Below are 14,533 nucleotides of genomic sequence, written 5' to 3'. Positions count from 1 at the left end.
TCATGGTCTGTTGATTTTGGGCTTTTTAATGGGGATGCCGAAACAAATAAGGTAGATAAAAGGGAATTTTTATATTTATCTTCAAAAGAGGTATAAAATCTTTCAAACATCAGCTTCCCATATGGTTAACAGTCCCAACCATATCTTGCACTGCTGTAGTTCACCATTACCTTTTTCACATGCATTGACTCGATGGTTGCAGTTTGTGAACAAATCTACAAAGGTGAAGTAATAGGCAGCACTGTGGATCAGGATTTGAATCCATGAACTCTTGTAGTCAGAGGTGTGATGGTAATTTACCTCTCACCCTTAAGAGGGACTGATATGATAAGAAGGGGTATTTCAACCCATTATTAGTATTGGTTTACCTCCTTGTCATTTTCCGTCACCTGAAAGATTGGAACAAGAAAAAGCATTTAGATCAATGAAAAATTATTTCCAGCATAAATGTATGTAAAATGAACTTCGTCTCGTAAATATTGTGCTTGCAAGTAGCACTTTCTGCAAGACATACAAGCGCATATCGTTTCAGAATTGCACTGTCACATTTGGGCTCCCAAATATAGTTGAAGTAGGTATAGGTAAATAGACGGTGTGGCTAAGCGCTCGGAATTCAACCGCACTTCTGATTACCCTGTGTGGGGATAAAGGATTGCTGGGCTTCTCGCTGCCGTAGGTTGTTCACATAAGGGTGGTTTTCACCGAACCACTGGTTGGTTACGCCTTCCTCGACCACCAAGTCCATGCATCCGAAACAAATAACTGACTAACTAATCCCATACCCGACATGGAATTGTAACCGGACGAGTGGCCGTGGTTCGTCACATGATTAAGCCGTTAAGTCGTCTCATTCCTTTCCTCCCACCCTGGATATATATATATATATGCAAATTCAATTTTAGTCGTGGTCGTTATAATAAGGAAACAGAAAAATGTATGTATGTATGTTTATTTGCCTCAAAAATGTAACAGTGTCTGCATAATAATTAAACAGTAAAACAGAGACGGGATAGATACATGTTCAAGACCTTACTGGTCTAAGATACAGTTGTGCGACATGTACCCCTAGAATGTGCCCCCGAAGTGTGCAATCTTCAAAATCTATAGATTTCAAACCAGACATGAATTTATTTGGTACCCTACAATTTAAAAAAAAATGCATAACTTTGCAAATCTCAGGCTCAACAGAATTAATTGCGAGTATAAATATATATTATGGAGACATTTTCATGCAGGTTCCGGATTTCATCCGGAGCCACTCCTGCACAATACCAACGCTCGATCGGATATTTCACCTCATTGCAAAACATTACTCGCTACGCGATTTACTCACCTGCAATCTGTTATATTTTGTCGTTATTGCTGCATTATTTCAAAATATTGATTACTTCTACGTGTTTAAAGTGAAGAAAAAACGTTTAAAATGGATTTTGATGCAAACGCTTTGCAGGATGTCACGGAACAGCTGAAAAATAATCCAGATCTTGCAAGAATGCTGATAGAAGAACAACAGAAAATGGAAGCGCAAAACCAATTGAAGGTCATCGTCAATAAACTGACATCAGACTGTTGGAATATATGTGTTGATAGAGTTGGAAACAGCCTTGGAAGACAAGAAACATGTCTCACAAACTGTGCTGAAAGGTTTTTAGAATCTGACCAGTTTATAAGGCAGAGAATGAGCTCTCAAAAACAGTAATCATTTTTGAAAAACCTAATTACATTTCAACCTTTTAGGAAATTGAAAGTCAGGATAAAAGCCTTTTTGCTACTTGAAATTATATCCTCCTGAGATCATTAATTGTTGTCTGAATCCAAAATGTTTAAATATGAGTGTATTTTCCGTATGTTCTGCGATACTTATGTCAGGTTTGGTCAGCTTCATTCAGACTTTGACACGATTTGGAACCACCAAGGCGTGACTGATCAGAATATTCTTGCCTGAAAATAAATGTGTCAGTGCTGCTATTTTTCGCTTTTTGACTCCCAGGTTATTTTGAGGTCAAATTGTGTTAATTTAACTAAGCCATTATTGTCTTTTGAAAAATAGCGTCTCCTATAGTGTACAGTCTGACAGTGTACCACACTTGGAGACTAGACCCCATTTTATAATTCCTCATGGCCATGTAATTTTGTTGTCATTTCCAATCTGTGTTACCAACGATCCGATCATTGTTACAAAATGTACTTTCTGAGTTTGAATCAGTTCTAAATTATTTTCCTGTAATTTTCTTTTTGTGTCTTTTTAGTCAAAAATAATTAAATAATAATGGATGCGGATTTAGATGATTTGCTGAACGATGCTTTGTCTGACTTTGATAAAAAGCCAACAGAAGTAAAAGTACCTGTAGAAGGAAGTGAAGAGAAAAAAAATTCACCAGGTTCTTCGAAGGTAAAATGCTGATAGAATGAATTTGGAGAACCATTTTTTTATGCACAGTTTTCTTTGCACCTCTTTTGTATGGCACCTTTTACTCCAAACATGGCCAGGGATGATGCGAGGCGCAGTTCTTACCACTCCATGGCAGCTCCTGCCACAAACGAACCGCGGCAGCTCTTGCCATGGTTTTATAGCGCTATTCAGTATTCAGTTATAACGGTATATTCACAAATTGATATACCCAATTTTAATTGATCATGCGAAATTATATCTACTCAAACCCTAACCCTAACCCCAAATCCATCAAAACTATCCATAAGAAAAACGTTCCAACTTACCCAATATTTATCACCATAAGGGACAGCCCTGTCTTTACGGCCCACCTGCTGATGATGGCCGCTACGGCCAAACCCATGGCGACTAACTTTCTAGCTGCCACAAACCAATGACAGGCTGCCATTGCCGCGGCAGCAAATTGAAAACCAATGGCAGGTAAAATTTTGCTGCCGTAACCACGGCAGGTGGGCCGTGAAGGCAGGGCAGTTCCTTATGGTGACAAATATTGGGTAAGTTGGAATGTTTTTCTTATGGATACAGTTTGGATGGATTTGGGGTTGGGGTAGTAGTAGATATAATTCCGCATGATCAATTAAATCTGGTACATTAATTTGTGAATATACCGTTAATACTGAATAGCGCTATAAAGCCATGGCAAGAGCTGCCGCAGTTCGTTCGTGGCAGGAGTTGCCATGAAGTGGTAAGAACTGCACCTCCAACCGGTACTGAGCTGCTATTTCTCTAAAGGCTTTAAAACAAGCATTCTGTGACATGCAAAAGGCACAATGACTTTTGAAAAAACCAGAATACTATCTGTTTGGAAATTTATAAAACCCTCTGGTTGTATTGATGGATATGGAGGTTGAATTTAAGATCCAAAGATGCGACGAGTAGCGATTTTTCTTTTGAATCGGCTTCTTTTATAATAAGGACCTTTATTAGTTTCCTCAAAGTAAAACTGTAGAAATGTCTGTAAAACAATATTTTTATATTCAGTCTTTAGAACCTCCAAAAGATGTTCCTGCCAGTTCACCCTCGTCTTCAACCTCTCAGAATGTGAGCGTGCCCCCTCCATCAGAAATATTTGATCAATTTTTTGACAATGAAGTTTCTCAAAGACTTCAACAAGAGTGGGAATCCGCAATGAAAGAATTAGTTAATGATGACCCAGAACTTGCGTCACAGTTGAAGAATCTTCCAAGTACTATGGAAAATGCTGCGTCAGGTATGATATGAACAAATGATATATATCAGTATCAGTTCTCCAATTTCAAGATGCCCTGACATTTAGTTCAATAAACACCATTTGATGACACCATTAGCACATAGTTTGGTTCAGTGTGCTTTATCCGCTTCAGTGTCTTTTGTTCGCTGCCTCTCCTAGATATGGCAAAAAACTGATATGGGTTTGGAACCTATCGATTCTATATAAATAAGCTGCTATCCCATTATACATAGGTTCAACTTGGGGACATTATGCTACAACACACTGGGGGAGGCCCCCAATTATGCCTCAGGAAATTGGCTCTCTGGGCAAGATAGCCAAGATATTTAAATTGAGTCTAATGAAGGAAATTTGTCTTTATACACCAATAAGAGGCGACAATGGTGTTTTAATCCAAGATTTCAATCTGCGATGCTAACATACTGGTAGTTAGGTACAGCGCTCTAGGCATCATAGGGCCTTTTTTACTACCCTGTTCAAATCTAATGTTTATTTTGTCTTTTGTTATATTTTTTAGGGGGTGCCGTGCCTTCTGCAATGAGTTCTTCAAGCAATACCGGGCCATCTGGAAGCAGCGCAGGTCAACGACAAGCTAGCCCTGCAGATTTGAACAAAGTGATGGAAGACACAATTTCTGGAATTGGGAGTAGCGCTGATGAACTAAAGAATATGACAGGTGCTACCGAAGAGGAAAAACTGCTCCAAGAAATGAGAAATTTAGGGATGGGGGGAGGGTTGAGTGACATGATGGGTCAAATGGGGGACATGGAAGGGATGGAGAATAATTTTATCTCTATGATGGAAAACATGATGGAGAATTTATTGTCTAAAGACGTTTTGTATCCCACAATGAAACAAATTTCGGAGGTATACCCTGGCTGGTTAGAGTCTAACAAGGATAAAGTACCTGAAACAGACTTCAAGCGCTATGAGCAGCAAAGTCTTGTTATCGTTAAAATTTGTAAAAATTTCGAGGCCGATAATGAAAATGACACCAAAGAAGTGAAAAAGCAAAGGCTGAACGAACTTATGGCTTTGGTAGAAAAAATGCAAGAATGTGGCAACCCTCCCCAGGAATTATTAGAAAAATGTGGTGGGGAGACACCCATGGACATGAGCAGAATATTTGGGGCTGGAGGAGGGGGATTCCCAGGTGGCGGGAACATGTTTGGGCCAGATATGAATCCTGAAAATTGTGCAATTATGTGATTAATTTTCTAATTATTTTTAAATATTTTCAATTGATTATTTATTGATAATTATTAATGTGTTTCAATTTGCTTCATTTAAATTTCATTTCATTAACACTGATATAATTTTTTAAACAAGATGATTGTCAACTATAAGTGTGTTGCCAGATTTATTTTTCAAATTTGTATCGCTGGTTTGAGTTGAAATGGGATTGAAGCCTTGTTTGACGGTGTCGACACCCACCTAAAAAGATCATGGGACTAAAAAGTTGTTTGGGAAAAAAGAAGACTCCCATTCTGATGACTCAGTAAAAAAAGTTAGCGGGATGATGGTTTTATTCAGTTTGAATACCACTATAATGCTAGAAATGATGCCGATCTCCACAGTTCTGAAAGGTTTTACAGGTTTATTTCTTATTAAATTTGGAAAAAAGTTTTTAGAGGTGACTTCGATTTTTTGCCTCACTGTGAAGAATACCAGCATTTTTTACATACTTGACAGCAATGTTCCCTCTAATTTTTGTAGTATGTGTGCGCACTTTTTTGGAAATGACTAATATTTGTGCAAAAACCAATGAAGAAATTTTGGCGTTCTAACCGTGTAATGGGTGGGCCAACAACAAACTTTCTCAACCTGCCAACCGAGAGCATACGTTACGTTACATCAAAATACGTCTGTGCGCAGTAAATCTATTCTTGTGCGCAGCCTCTGAAAGCTGTGTGCGCGCGCACACCTTAGAGGGAACACTGCTTGACAGACATAATGGTCGGCATGCGTACTTTTCCTTATAATTTACTTTGACCTCTAGCACTATAATATTGGAAATGATGCGGAATCCTGCAGCTCTGAAAGGTAGTACAGTTCGAATTATATTTCTTAAGTATTTAAGAGGTGACTTGGCTATCTGCCACATGGTAGGGTAGGGAGTACTCCGATTCTCCACAAACTTGACAAACATAAACATAATGGTCAAAAGGAAGACAGTACAGTGACACCCAAGCAATTGTGAGGCATATGCAGGTCTTCTTTCAAATCTTTAGGTTTGTCAGGAATTCTGCTGCCTTTAATTCTATCAATGCTCGACGGTGTGTCTCATCGCGCTAAGCGTTAGGAATACTCGCACCTCTGATTACCTTGCATGGGTTAAATCCGATATGGGGTTAAAATATATCGAAGAGGATTTCTGGACTCGCCGCGCGTGGTGGTTCAAGTAACTGCTGGTCAGTTATAGCTTCCTCTACCACCAAGTCCATGCATTTGAAATAAATAATTGGCTAACTAATCCCATGCCCGACACGAACTGGTGACCTTATGGACCTGGGACGATAGGCCGTCAAGTGATTGGGCCGTGTTATCGGCTTCCCTCCCCACACCTAAACTTTTGAATACCAGCTAAACAGATTTCAACTACTTGCTCGAAACAACAACTCCTTAAAAACTCAACAACCCTAACTCGTTTACCAAACAGAAGAACTTTATCACTAGTCTAAGAGGATTTGATACTTCTTGTTCTAACGCAGCGAGGACAGGTTAAAAACTAGGGCCTGCTCCCAAAATCAAGTTCAAGCTTCTGAACACAAACACAACATTTCAATTAGTCAGTTCATTTTAGAAAAATGCAATTTCTATTACTCATGCATAATATTTTGAAGAAAAGGTTTTGGTGTAAAAACTCATCTAAAGTTGTTAGTAAAGCATAGCTATTGCAGGTATAAAAACTGAGTATAAAATGTGAAACAAGATAAAATGTCAGTAAACATGATAACTGAATTATATAGGATTTACAAAACGATGGATGAATGGTGCAATGTGATAATGGTAGTTAGGACATCGATTATTTAAAAGCTAAATTATTCTTCCATGGCAATTATAAAATGGTGCTGGGTTCGGAATAGAAAAGGATAATAGGAATTGAGACAGACCATTTGACGTCTGATAGATATATGTAGAAAACTTTTTTAAGAATGGTTTGTTTATTATAAGATAATCTGATTGTACAATATTTTCGAATTTCAACCAAAAAAGTATTCAGAAATATCCATAATTCAACTCCATAATTTGTTTATGACATACCACTTCTATCAGACTTTTGAAAAACTATAAATAAGACTTTCACCATTCAATAATTAAATGCACATTCACACATCATTAATTTTTTTGATCATTCTATATGTAATGACGAAAATATGCATATTCATTGTTAAGTACCGTTTTAAAGAATCGAAATTCATGATTCTTGGCCTTAATCACTGCTTAAATTTTCAAAAATTGGAAGAAAGTGATGGCAGTTCAGGTGACACTAAAATACATCTCAAATGTAAGTGAATTAGCAGTTAAGAAGCCCTGTTTTTCAAGGACATTTGTAAATTGGCAGGTATGAAGCCTTGTTTCTAAGGACATTTGCAAATTAGCAGTTAAGAAGCCCTGTTTTTCAAGGACATTTGTAAATTGGCAGGTATAAAGCCTTGTTTCTAAGGACATTTGCAAATTAGCAGTTAAAAAGACCTGTTTTTCAAGGATATTTGTAAATTAGCAGTTTATGAAGCCCTGTTTTTAAGGACATTCTGCATGGTGAACATGCATTGAAATTTCTGCCAAAAAAAAAAGCTTTCAAACAGATATTGGGATATTCATTTGTGAAATTACGACCTCATGACATAGTTCACTGCCAATAATGAAGTGAAACAAATATCAGCAGCAATGATGCGGAACTGCGTCCACAATTCCACATAGTTTGCCCAGTACTTGTAATCTAGGTTAAATAGTACGACTAGGAACCATAAAGCAAGAGCACACTTTGAACCAGAGTTGAGATTTGATCCAGACATGAAGCAGAACGCACAGAGGCAAAAGAGAGCACTGTAAATAAGAAAAAAAATTTACAACATGATAATTGTGGCACAATAGCCTTTGACACTAGACTGACCTGTGTTGGACAGCAGTCTACTCATCTTGAGTCCCAAATTCCATGGCCCCCACCTCACCAAGGTTACAGTAAATTGGGTAGGCGGAGCCAAACCAGAAAGATTCCAGATCTTGAAAAATATTGGTAGCTTCTTTCATACTGTTAGGTATCAGTGACTGCTTATACAGGACCATGTTCAGAAAGAAAATCTTGAATAGCTATGTCACACTATATACCCGGGTTGCCAGTGGGCCTGCCATCTCCACATGCAGACTTGGGACTGGGGCGATGATGCTCGATAACCCCCCATCGGTCCTAGACTATGTGGTATGAATGAACAACGATTAAGATAATATTATTATGTAAGCTTTATAGAGAAACTAGGACTGTTTAATTTGAGCTGTGGTTGAATCTTTAGAGTCGAAATTCCAGATTTTCCATAGTGATAAAACAAGTCAAAAGTTTCCGCATAAACTCAAAAAGCTTTAATTTTACCAAGCATTCTTCACGGGCCATGAAAAACAGCTGGTATACGCCAAAGTTAATTTTCTCAAGGTTCGGACCTGGAGTTTAGAATATGTGGTCGTACAAAACCACAATTTGTTCAACCCGGAGTCTGAGTTCGATTCTAAATTTTCTCAGATGTGGGAAATAATTAATTAATGCCCTGGCCAATTCCAATCAAGTTGGGATGGTTAGGCATATATGGCTTTAGTTATATCGAAGAATCATTAATAAAACATACCAATACACAATGACGATGATTTCTTCATAATTCATCAATTGTGACGGAAGCAAACTCATGACCTTTGCCCTCTCTGTAGGCCATGAATAAAGCAGGTAAGCTTCAGATATCAGACACATTCCTACGGTGAAGTTGCCTAAAACAAATTTGTAAATTTTCTAATTTGAAACTCAAAAACTTTATATGTTTCTTTCATACCATGAATAGCTCGACAGAATTTACTGATGATTGTGCTTAATTCCAATCAATTTATTCATAATGAATTTGCAGCGGTCAATTTCAAAGTTACACTTTATTAATCAATTCTCCTTATTTATAGCATTTGTATAACTATGCCAGAAGAAAATATTTTATCTAATAACCATATTGAGCTGCCAGTGCACGGGCCCATTTGGCTTACATCTATATAATATGACGGGATAATGTCACAAAATTTCATTTTATCACTCTCAGTCATTGCCTCATTTCAAATATTGGTAAAAGATATACTCACCAAGCTGTGCAAATCTTCTATGGGATGCTTTCATGTCAGCAAATCCGCCAGATAGCAGTAGATACGATGCCATTACGCCGAGATATCTGCTAACAATCTTTAGCGCCATCATTTGGTTGGTTCTATTCCATATCCCAAATGATGCGAAGGCAACAAATGCCATCTGGAACAATAAATAACAATCCTGTCATATGGTGTTGTCACCAGACTATGACCCTTGTTAATAGAAAAATAAGACTCCAGATTTGTCATGAACTACTTAGCCTTCTCATTCTTGTAAAAATGTAGTAGGTTCGCAGATTTACATTGTTTGTTGTACTATGCAAATACATGAAAATACTTATAGGGGATATATGAAACATGAAACCCTGTATGGGTCATGTAACCCTGGGGTAGGTAGCAGACTTTACTTGGAACTCATTTATTATTCATAATAGACATTTCCAAGTTGAAATTTCGCCTCCAGAATAAGTAAGACATAAATAATATCAAAAATTATTATTCCATATTACGTTATGCTTAACGATAGGTGGCAAATATTTAAATAACATAATAAGTCAGAAGAAAAGTTGATGAAAAGCAGACAGAATGTTTGAAACCCCTCGACAAGATAAAAAACCCGCAACGCAAGAGATAAGTATGAGTTTATTTTGACTCCATAATCAGCAATGGACGATAAAATATTTGATAAAAACAAAATAAATAAACTGATTATAGAAACCGGAAAGCAAACAAAACCTCAAGTAAGGTTTGATTAAAGAGTACAGATTTTAGGGGGAAAGGTATTGATAAAAGAAGTAGTACGTGTTCGTAGTATTAAAAAAGTATTGAAACTTTTTACGGCACACACACACACACACACATAATCGAAAAATCTATAGTGATCCAGGTGCTAGAATACACCTGCATATTATTGGTGCGTATTATACAAGAAGAAATGTTGAAGTCCCATTGCTCATGATTGAGGCTGTCTGCGGTAGCCAAATAAAAGATTGATCCATCACAAAACTGATGTGTACCATATTGTTGTTTTAACTAAAACGTGTTAGATCTTAGAGACATTTAAAATTCCTATTCCACAGCAGGTGAATTGTAGAAACATCAAACTAGGTAAAGAAATTAATCAGGTTTTACCTGAGCAGCTGAAAGCTGAGAAGCAAATCTTCTTTTTCCTTCATCAAAACTCATCAGACTTCCAAGTATAATGCAGACTCCAATGTGAGCATAAATCGCATAGTCAGGAACATGGTGCAACCTTAAAAGTGAACGAATAAATTGTAATAATGGACATGGCACAATGTATAAGTAGTCTAGCTATATGAGTATATTGGCTGCAAACTATAGATTCAATATAAATGCTGAATAATTTCAGTAATTATAATAGACTCGTACATGTCATAGCATATGTGTTTTAGGCCAGTGTGGTCTTGTGTATACATCCCGTCTTCAATGTTGATATTTACTAACTCCTGTGTTTTTGCTTTTACGAGATGAATAAACATACATACATACATATCAGTGGCTGCCTGTACAGGGCCTTGTTTAGTGCGAATGTCATATGTGAGCATAGCATAGAAATTTTTTTTTAATAAGTTTAATATTGCTATTTCAGTTTTTCATTTCACAAGTCCCTTGGGGAGTTAAAGTGATTAAATAAAAATTGAAATAAATTACTTTACCTTCCCCTCCCATCCAACTCTCCCAGTAACATGGCAGTACTGAATGCTTCCCAGAAAGGGAAACGAGTGATGATTATTCTTGATGATGTGTACACAAATCGACGAGTGTCTCGTCCAAAGTTTTCAAACGGCATTGTGATATCTCAAATAACTTTATGCTACGGCCACTAGAAATAAAAATAAAAAAAAGTACTTTAGCCTAAAGTTTAGGTACGAAACTACACTGCAGCACTCAGACCTGAATAATCATAGTTACGGTACCGGTACCGCAGACCACAAACCAGTACCGGTACATGTCTGTAAGCGATACCGTAAGGTACGGTACCACTACCAGTACGTTACCGTACCGTACCGCCGGTACCGGTACCACCTCAACACTAGAAACCGTATACAAACTACAAAGGTGAGTTACCCGTAATATTCTACTTTTTGTATGACAGTATTAAGTGCCATATAATCTAGTACCAGCTGTTTTGAATGGAAAAAACTACCGGTACCGGTACGGTACCGTTTACTCATTGACGGCGACAGAAAACTGGAAACAAAAAAAGTTGTGCTGCAACACTCGTGATTTGAACGTTTTGCTTGGAATGTAGGACCAACCGGTACACTGCAAGTTCCGTACTGTAATGCGTGACGTAACAATTTATGCATGTACCGTACCGATCCTAACCCACACTTGGCTACGACATCCAAAAATTATGTCATTTGTGTGTCACAATTACGTCATACAGCTTGCCAAAGCACAGCACGATGACACCATTATAGTTCGCTCACGCTGTTTTCGTCTTTGTTTATTTGGGTTACACGGTTCTCTCGTTACGCTTGAGTGATGCGTCATGGAATTCTCTCAACGCGATGTCAGGGTTGCCATATTGGCTATTTTAACGCCAAATTTGCCATTTTTCAAACGCGTTTGGCGTCAGAATTTCCGTTTGGCTTTTTTCAAGTCTATTCTAGTGTCTATTATTAAAATCATATGGAATACAATATTTAGTGTGTAACAACTGAACAATAGCCTATTAGGCTACCTGTAGCCTATTACTTAGCTACTTAGGAATTCCTGGAGCATCGATTTTCTTGTTTGTTACATTAACTCTTAACAATACCCAATAAGAAATAATTCCAGTTTCTGCAGCTGCTCAAGCAGGGTTGTAAACATTGCCTCGTTTTTATGGTTTTGCGTGTTATTTGTTAGTTTACGTTCTGTTTCCAAAAAATAGTTGTACAACCCCATCTTCATTATGCCTGATATGGTTTATGTGAGCTTTCAGCTTTAGTTTAATTCTGTAATTGCAGTAACGATGTGATTAACTACGCTAAAATTACTGAATTAGATATCAGTGGTCCACCTGTGAGCGGCAGGGGGTTAGATAATTTTTTAATAAAATTGATGGTTTATAAATTTTAAAAGTGGAAAAATTTTCAATAGTAAAGTACGATATAGGGAGAATTTTTTTAAGGTATAGCACAAGTTTAAGTAGAAACATATTGTAGGTATATTACATACTGACAGACTGAAGCGGCACCCTGTATTGTATATATTGAATGGTAAAATAGTGCTGTCCGCTTGATATTTATTTTACTTTCTGCAGTTCTATAGGAACTTTACTTTCTATTCGTGTGCCTCACTGAATGAACTGATGGCTCTACATCATCATCAGTACGTTGCCAAGGGCTTAAAATCTGACGGCTTTTGTACTTAGTAAAATGGTTGGCTTTTTTCATGTCTTGATTTGGCTTTTTTTGATCGCTTCAGTCTGGCAATCCTGCGCGATATTGTGACGCGTGTAGTCCTCAGCTATCTGGCTGTAACCGATGTTTAATGAGGATGTAGGTTATCGGACTGATATGATATCGTTATATATTGTTTAAATGTCTTGTGCTTTTGACAGAAATCGATTTCTTCTGCGAGCAAAACTTCTAAAATAACATCTTGAGACAACTTATTTCTGTTACCAAATTTTAATTTCCAGTCATCATCGTTATACATACCACGTGTGCCAACTATTTTAATTTATCTTCGACTAAATTACCGCCTGACACTCAACCAGGTGTGTATCGCGCTTGGGCAATAGGAACGGTTTTATCAACTCGAAATCCAAGATATGTATTCTATTGGCAGCGCAAAATAAATGTAACAGGATAGGATATACATATTTATCCCGGGGGAGAGAAAAGCCGATAAGACGGCTTATCCATATGCCGAACCACGGCCTCTCGTCCGGTTACCATTCCAAGTCGGGTATGGGATTAGTTATATTGTTTGTTTTCGGGAGCATGGACTTGGTGGTGGAGGAAGCCGTAACCGACCAGCGGTTACGTGAACCACCCAACGACGGCGAGGAGTCCAGCGATCCTCTCGCACATAACCATCCCTGCATGGGATTCGAACCTGCAAACCCACACAGAGTAATTAGAGGTGCGGTGGCGAGCGTATTCCTAACGCTTAGCCCGTTGAGCCACACCGCCGCGCCCAAAACGCATTGTTTTGCGTTATAACTTCGTATTTTCGGAAACCGGGTGTAGTGAAAGGTAAAATTTTATCTAAATTTATCGCAAATAATTTTTTATCGTCCAACGTCGGATAAAGTAAAAATAACATGATCTCTTTCAACGAAATAGGAAGTATATTTGTGAGCTTTAGTTAGATCATGGTCTAACTTCTTCAAACAATACAAGATATAACTGTAAATATAAAAGATCGTATAAATTTAGCATATTATTGAGTTTCCTATAACTGGATATGGATGCTATCGTATCATTTTAGAATAGCCGGTCTAACTGATTTGGTTGGGTTGGGCTTCGTCTATTTGTGTTGTTTCCTTTGTTTGTAAATGAACCATATTTGTTTGTATTGTTGTTGTTTTTTTGATAGTACTGTTTGTCTTTTGGTTTTATATTTGCGTTAAGGCCACTTCTCCGTTTGAGTTTTAATCTTTTCTATTGATTCCCTGTGGTTGCCGAGTCTTCATTTTGTCAATCCAGAAATTCTCTTTGTTTTTCCTGTAGAGTTCGTCGTGGTTTAGTGAGTCAATTCCCAGGATACTAAAATCGATGGCAACAACGTCGGGTACTCAGCATTTTCCGGGAGAACTCGAAAAGTCATTCAATCTAAATTAAAAAAAGTTCACTATTCCAAAAAATTGAGATTGTTGCAATCGGAAAATCGCCTGTAAGGTGGCAGTCGGCACCAATAATAAAATGGTGCAATAACGCCGAGTTTGCTCTCTGTATATTCAAGCTAAGATCACGGTGTTTGATGTCTGCCGCAATGGCTATTGAGGGCTCTTTGGGAAAAAACACAAGTGTAATCACACGAGACCGAGTTTTCGTAGCGAGCTAATAACACTCGTCGTGGCAGATGCCACGACCTCCTACTTTATCCTAATGCCTAATATATATTTTCATTTATTTCAACCAACAAAACCCTTCCAAATACGCAAATAAATTCGAACGGAAATCCTCTTCGGTAAGCTTCAAAATATAGCAAACTGATGACGTTTTCTGATGTTTAGGGGGACGGTCGCTATTGCGCGCCTTTTCGGTACCGTACGTTTTGACTTGTCGTACTTGCTTGGAAGAGCGCGTCGTGTGTAGGGGTTGCTTTAACAGTATTTTTCATGGTATTGATTAAATACAGATTAACTCATTGCTAAGAATGACGGAGCATTGGGACTGCTTCGTCGCAGAGTGTAATTCTAACTGGAGAAACTCCGACCTGTATTACTATGTTCCACTAAAAAAGGAGCTTTTGTCACATTATAAGAGCTTCTTCCGAATAGATTAGAGGCGCTGGCAATGTGTCTGCTCATTGCACTGGAGTGATCCAAGGCGAAATTCGCAACATTTGCCTGA

The 14,533-nt window shown here is 37.8% G+C and overlaps 3 protein-coding genes across 3 annotated transcripts; 2 read left to right on the top strand and 1 right to left on the bottom strand.

Annotated features, from left to right (window-relative positions):
* The first annotated feature begins 1,297 nt into the window (after positions 1 to 1,297).
* On the top strand, positions 1,298 to 2,259 carry LOC120332725 (uncharacterized). The gene has a single exon (XM_039400038.2). It carries the CDS (start codon positions 1,424 to 1,426, stop codon positions 1,697 to 1,699), a length of 276 nt encoding a protein of 91 aa, XP_039255972.1. The 5' UTR covers positions 1,298 to 1,423; the 3' UTR covers positions 1,700 to 2,259.
* Positions 2,252 to 5,009, top strand: LOC120332716 (peroxisomal biogenesis factor 19-like). Its single transcript, XM_039400027.2, has 3 exons — positions 2,252 to 2,392; positions 3,434 to 3,662; positions 4,180 to 5,009. Exons 1-3 carry the CDS (start codon positions 2,270 to 2,272, stop codon positions 4,869 to 4,871), a joined length of 1,044 nt encoding a protein of 347 aa, XP_039255961.2. The 5' UTR covers positions 2,252 to 2,269; the 3' UTR covers positions 4,872 to 5,009.
* A 1,432-nt stretch (positions 5,010 to 6,441) lies between these two features.
* Positions 6,442 to 10,842, bottom strand: LOC120332647 (transmembrane protein 101-like). The gene is made up of 5 exons (XM_039399946.2): positions 10,676 to 10,842; positions 10,131 to 10,251; positions 8,997 to 9,159; positions 8,504 to 8,639; positions 6,442 to 7,712 (listed from the first exon to the last, which is right to left on the bottom strand). The coding sequence occupies exons 1-5, from the start codon at positions 10,807 to 10,809 to the stop codon at positions 7,496 to 7,498; spliced, it is 771 nt and encodes a 256-aa protein (XP_039255880.2). The 5' UTR covers positions 10,810 to 10,842; the 3' UTR covers positions 6,442 to 7,495.
* Positions 10,843 to 14,533: the final 3,691 nt, after the last annotated feature.

This window comes from Styela clava, chromosome 5 (assembly GCF_964204865.1).
Source record: "Styela clava chromosome 5, kaStyClav1.hap1.2, whole genome shotgun sequence".
NCBI lineage: Eukaryota > Metazoa > Chordata > Ascidiacea > Stolidobranchia > Styelidae > Styela > Styela clava.
Note: the sequence above shows the minus strand (reverse complement) of the source record. Positions and strands in the feature narration are given on the sequence as shown.

What these genes read in the sequence shown, in the direction of transcription:
- LOC120332725 (XM_039400038.2), top strand. Translation starts at nt 1,424, where the DNA reads ATGGATTTTGATGCAAACGCTTTGCAGGATGTCACGGAACAGCTGAAA.
- LOC120332716 (XM_039400027.2), top strand. Translation starts at nt 2,270, where the DNA reads ATGGATGCGGATTTAGATGATTTGCTGAACGATGCTTTGTCTGACTTT. An exon ending in ATTCACCAGGTTCTTCGAAG is followed by an intron (nt 2,393 to 3,433) that starts GTAAAATGCTGA and finishes TTTTATATTCAG; the next exon opens with TCTTTAGAACCTCCAAAAGA. An exon ending in TATGGAAAATGCTGCGTCAG is followed by an intron (nt 3,663 to 4,179) that starts GTATGATATGAA and finishes TATATTTTTTAG; the next exon opens with GGGGTGCCGTGCCTTCTGCA.
- LOC120332647 (XM_039399946.2), bottom strand. Translation starts at nt 10,809, where the DNA reads ATGCCGTTTGAAAACTTTGGACGAGACACTCGTCGATTTGTGTACACA. An exon ending in GAGTTGGATGGGAGGGGAAG is followed by an intron (nt 10,252 to 10,675) that starts GTAAAGTAATTT and finishes TTCACTTTTAAG; the next exon opens with GTTGCACCATGTTCCTGACT. An exon ending in CTCAGCTTTCAGCTGCTCAG is followed by an intron (nt 9,160 to 10,130) that starts GTAAAACCTGAT and finishes TTATTGTTCCAG; the next exon opens with ATGGCATTTGTTGCCTTCGC.